The sequence below is a fragment of the Poecilia formosa genome, unplaced genomic scaffold (assembly GCF_000485575.1).
Source record: "Poecilia formosa unplaced genomic scaffold, Poecilia_formosa-5.1.2 Scaffold803, whole genome shotgun sequence".
Classification (NCBI taxonomy): Eukaryota; Metazoa; Chordata; class Actinopteri; order Cyprinodontiformes; family Poeciliidae; genus Poecilia; species Poecilia formosa.
Window position 1 is genome coordinate 68,685 of NW_006800742.1, and position 4,946 is coordinate 73,630.

At 36.3% G+C, this 4,946-nt stretch overlaps 1 protein-coding gene and 1 long non-coding RNA gene across 2 annotated transcripts in view; one reads left to right on the plus strand and one right to left on the minus strand.

The window, feature by feature from the left end:
• LOC103131656 (tissue factor-like) overlaps positions 1-4,946 on the plus strand; it is a 13,651-nt gene that overhangs the window by 4,241 nt on the left and 4,464 nt on the right. Inside the window, exons 3-5 of the mRNA XM_007543359.2 lie at positions 1,690-1,779; positions 2,563-2,672; positions 3,992-4,170. Of these exons, the coding sequence (XP_007543421.1) occupies positions 1,690-1,779; positions 2,563-2,672; positions 3,992-4,170 (379 nt within the window). The remainder of the gene's footprint in view (positions 1-1,689; positions 1,780-2,562; positions 2,673-3,991; positions 4,171-4,946) is intronic.
• LOC107834851 (uncharacterized) overlaps positions 1,651-4,946 on the minus strand; it is an 11,779-nt gene continuing 8,483 nt past the window's right edge. Inside the window, exons 2-3 of the long non-coding RNA XR_001660676.1 lie at positions 2,329-2,331; positions 1,651-1,665 (exon numbers count right to left, since the gene is read on the minus strand). This is a non-coding gene — a long non-coding RNA (uncharacterized LOC107834851). The remainder of the gene's footprint in view (positions 1,666-2,328; positions 2,332-4,946) is intronic.

The window sequence follows — 4,946 nt, forward strand, 5'->3', positions numbered from 1 at the left end:
CAACTTAGGAATAAAACAGAAGAAAAAACTAAAGAACAACTTAAGCTAACCAGAGCTAACTAGCCCTCCTAGCAAAGGAAGAGAAAGGAAGTGGTCATGGGGTCCTCAAAAGTTCTGGTGCCCCCAAATAATGCCTGATTTTTATTTATTTATTTTTTTTACATTTTTATGTCTGACAGTGTTGACAAAAACTAGGGACAAATTTCAATGGAGTTGGAAAATATATAAAAATTATTTTTAATTCAATTTATTGATACTTTTATAATTATTTATATGACTACTTATACTTAATTGTCATAATATATAATTTTAGTATTTCTTTAATTGTTTTAAACTATTATAATATATTGAGTTCTGCTCCGGGACAAGGGATTTTACAGGCATCATCCACCGACTACAATGTTTAAAATAAAAAAATATTCAGCAAACACCAGGAAAATATACATTGTTGTGCTCACATGACCCAGGTTAGTTTAGTCAGATATTTGAAAAAAATATATTTTGTGTATATTTTTTTCAAATTTTGTGCTTTATCCACAAAGCACAAAACCTGTTTTGTCCCTATTTTCAAGAATCACTGATAAACGGAAAGTAGGTTAATTCAATGCATTCTGGGATTAAAAGTTTTTGTACCAGTCTCATTGTTCCTTGTTCAAAGACTCAACATCGTTAAGTCCTTCTTGCCTGCAGAGCCAAAAGTGTAAATGGCAAGTCTCTGAGCTTTGGGTCTTAACCTAAAGCAGAGGTTCCCAAACTGTGGGTTGTTAACATGTGGTAACCTGTTTTTTCGAGCCGCCTTTAAACTCAACATGAGAGCTCCGACGCTCGCGCTGGGTTTACACCTGTGCGGCAGCGAATGAGACCTGCTGCTGCTGTGCGGAGCTACGCAGGTGTGTTAGAATCACGGCAGCAAACCAGAAAAACACAAAGAACTTTTCACAGTTTTTCCCTCCAAACTAACCGATTGAGTTGAGTGAAGCTGTTGGATGCAGGTAAAGTTAGCTAAAGGATGACTAGCTAGATAATACCAATGCAGCACCTTAAGCTTAACAAGTAGCCTGTAGGCTACCGATGTTGTTGTCGTCTATGTCCAGCTACAAACATTCATTTTGTCCCCCCCACCGCCCCCACCCAAAAAAAAAGTTAGAGACAGGGAGTCTCTAAGAATCCGCTTCTCTGTTTCAGTTGGTTGACATTTGCAATGTCTATAGGAAATTGATTTATTTTGGCTTTTATTCTGAAGAATATTTTGTTTCCTGTTTTCTGACTGTTTAATTTTTTTTGGCAAATATTTCCAGAACAAAACAACATCATTACTAATTTTCAGACATGTTGAAATTCAGCTTCTATCACTGGTTGTTCAGGCAATCAACAACACTTTTCAAAATTATTTTAGGAACGCAGATGTTATGAATTATTACCCAGTAATTAATAAAAGTAATTGATCGAATGGCTTGTTTAATACTTGAAATCAAAAGTATAGGATTTTATCTTGACTTGGGGCTGCATCTGTTTACTAGGGACTTCACTTAAAATTTGACTTGAGATTTACTTGTGACTTACAAAACAATGACTTCGTCCAACCTCTTCTTGTTTGCAACATCAGCTGTTTCTTTCTTTGGTTTAAAATAATTGTCATGTTTGGAGGTTTTTTTCTGTTAAAATCTAATTGTGTCATAAACCTTTCAGAAATCATGACAACTGGATGGATGTTGATCACTGCTCCAGAACATCAGAGACTGAATGTGATTTGACTCGGGAGCTTGAAGCATCGGACAAGTGAGACCTTACTGATGACATTTAAAACTTTTCACAGTTTATTTTATAAAATAGATATTTTTTCTCGGATAATTTTATTTTTTACTTGCCTTTTCTATCACCATTAATTCATTATGATGAGTTAAAGTAACTTCTACCATCTCTTGTAAAACTCAAGAGACAAAGGTACTTTTAATAAACACTTGAAGGGATTTCATTTTAAATTTGAAAAAGGAGTGTAATATTCTTTTATGAAAGCAGTTGAAATGTTATAGAAAAACTTTAGAAAGGGCAAACTTCTCAAAAATCATCATAAAACTTGGCAATTCAGAAATATTCACCTTTTATTCTATATGTCTTTATTTATATGTATTGCATCAGGTCTGAAGAAATAAAATTAGCAGCTATAACTATTATCTTCCTGTTGCTTCCTGTCTTTGTTAATTCAATGTTTTCTGCTTAGGGTGTTAGATGCCTTGAAAAATATCCCCCAAAAATACCACGGCCTTGTCTTTGAGACAACATGTGCTATGAATTGACTTCATGAAGATAAAATTAATAGAATTAAACTGCCTGATCAAATTTCATTGAAATGCAGACAGGAACTGATGTGCTAAGGTTTGCTGCCTGCATCACAACTCGTAACCCAGACACGTGAGCGGCTTTAAAAGTCAAAGTAAATGCTGAAGTTAAAATCAGTCAGGCAAACTGTGTGAGTTTGGATGGGGGTTGGCAGTTGCTCAGTACAGAAGAAACAAATCCCAGAAAGAGAGAAAATTTAGGAAAGATTTTCTGTCTTCACAGGAACTATGAAGCTGATATCAGAGCAGACTCTGAGCACCTTCTTGATGAGTTTGGCTCGGACTATGACTTCCCTCACACCTATGCCCCAATGTTTAACCCCTACAAAGAGAGTAGGTATCACATTACCAAACACCCACACACAGACATGTGAGCACTTAACAGCTTTTGCATTTTCTTCCATTTTTGAATTTCTGGCTAATCCACATTCCACTCTGAACCGTTAATGGCTCATGACTAAAACTTCCCCTCCTGGGAAAGAACTGAGATGCAATGGTCAACGCACTCTGACCCTTTAATCCTTTTATATTTAATCAAAAGAAAATGAAAACTGACAACTCCAAAAACTTAAAAACAAGAAATGTACACTTTTTCTGGTCAGTCCATTGACACTTATCAAATTATCACTTTCAGGAACCAACTACTGTAAAGTGAAATATCTAAGAGATTACACATAACCAATACACAAAGTGCACAGGTAAACCACATTTTGGCATAAAATCCAATCTGTTCAATCTTTTTAAGTTCAAGGTAAGTCTACTAATCCATCCATCCATCCATCCATCCATCCATCCATCCATCCATCCATCCATCCATCCATCCATCCATCCATCCATCCATCCATCATCTTACACTTTTATTCCTAGTGGGGTTGTTGGGGGTGCAGGTGCCCATCTCCAGCAGGGTTATGCCCTGGACAGGTTGCAGATGGTACATTTAGTTAAAAATAAATACTTACTTAAAAATATTTACGTAACACAAATTCACAACACATAATCTAAAGGCATTTTACAAAAATGGTCAGTTCAAAGCAATCATGCAACAGATTCCAAATCAACTACATACATTGTAAATTGATTGTTATCAATCCCTGAGGAATGGCTACATGCATTCTTAGTCTGAGGGACTGGCTTCACAGCAATCCCTCAGACTGAGCATGCATGTAGCAACAGTGGAGAGGAAAACTCCCCTTTAACAGAAAGGTACCTCCAGCAGAACCAGAACCGGGCTCAGTGTGAGGTTCTATTTGATCAAGTGACAACTGAAGCTACTGCTATTACTGCTACTATATCTTTTAACAACTTTTAAACACTAACAAAACAAACATATCCTTAATAATCAGGATTTTCCTAGCTGAATACTTTGAGTTATACAAAGTGTTAGTATACATATATAAAACTATTTTTATTGTGTTTTACGTCTGAAGAAAATAATCGACATGGATACCAGGCATAATAAGTTAGAACACGTCAAAGTGATCATTATAATTTTTTGACTCAATCGACATTGTAAGCACTAAAAATATTTACCATTGTGAGTGAGTGATATGTGGACTCGCTTAGCTTCTGTACCTGTGACGTGACTTTCCCTGATTTCTGACATGTTAAACCAGACAAAACATCTCATTATCACTGCTGTCTCATATTGGTAGGCAATATCAGCGCTTTGGAATTTTCCCTCACGGATGTTGATGAGGGCACCGTCATTCTCAATATCACACATCCGCTGACATCCATCTCTGAGGGAGGGAAGCAGCAGACCATCAAGGACATTCTGAAAAATGATCTCAAGTATAAGATCAGCTACTACAAGTCTGGAAGCACAGGAAAGGTATGCTGCTTATTTGAGAACAGTATCTATGTCAGTGCTTTAGAAACTCTATTTTATATCAACAGCTGTGATGATGGTCAACCCCTCCTTGTTTTTAAATGTTTTTAAAACCTCAGTTCAGTAACAATCATCACTCTGGAGGATCATCCTCTTGTTTGTGCCCCTCAAATCTTTTACTGGCCTATTCTTTGTAGATCGCTTTGGGGATATAAAGTATAGTCTATTCTATTCCATAGTGCATTCACAAAGGTTTATCACGTTTTAATGGTTGATTGCATGTATTTGTTGGTGTAGATGTATAAAAACAAGCACCTCTTAAGGTCTTCTTTTGGGAGACTAACAAATCCTGCAGTCATTGTAGAACCCAAACTCAACACCACCGGGGCCTGCCATGAATTTGCACACTTTTTACTGAGCTATTTCTGTAGATTAGAGGGTCAGTCAGTTCATCAGTGCTATGCTGAATCTACACAAATCTGGAAAAAAATAACACAATTCTGCCAACTCAACTAAGACAACTTTGAAGAAACGATACATGAATTAAACTCCTGTTGTCTTGATATCCTACAGAGAGCTTTCCCAAAGAAAGTTCTGCTTGTAATCTCATTCAAATAGTATTCTAACAGGTGTTTTACCCCCAGGTTTTATAAACAACAGTTATCACACCACTGATAAAACAGAGCAATCTGGATCAGTAGTTCCCTTCTGCAGAACTACAAGCCAATCTCCAATCTTCCATTCATCACTAGCCTAGTATATATAAAAAAAAAAAAAAA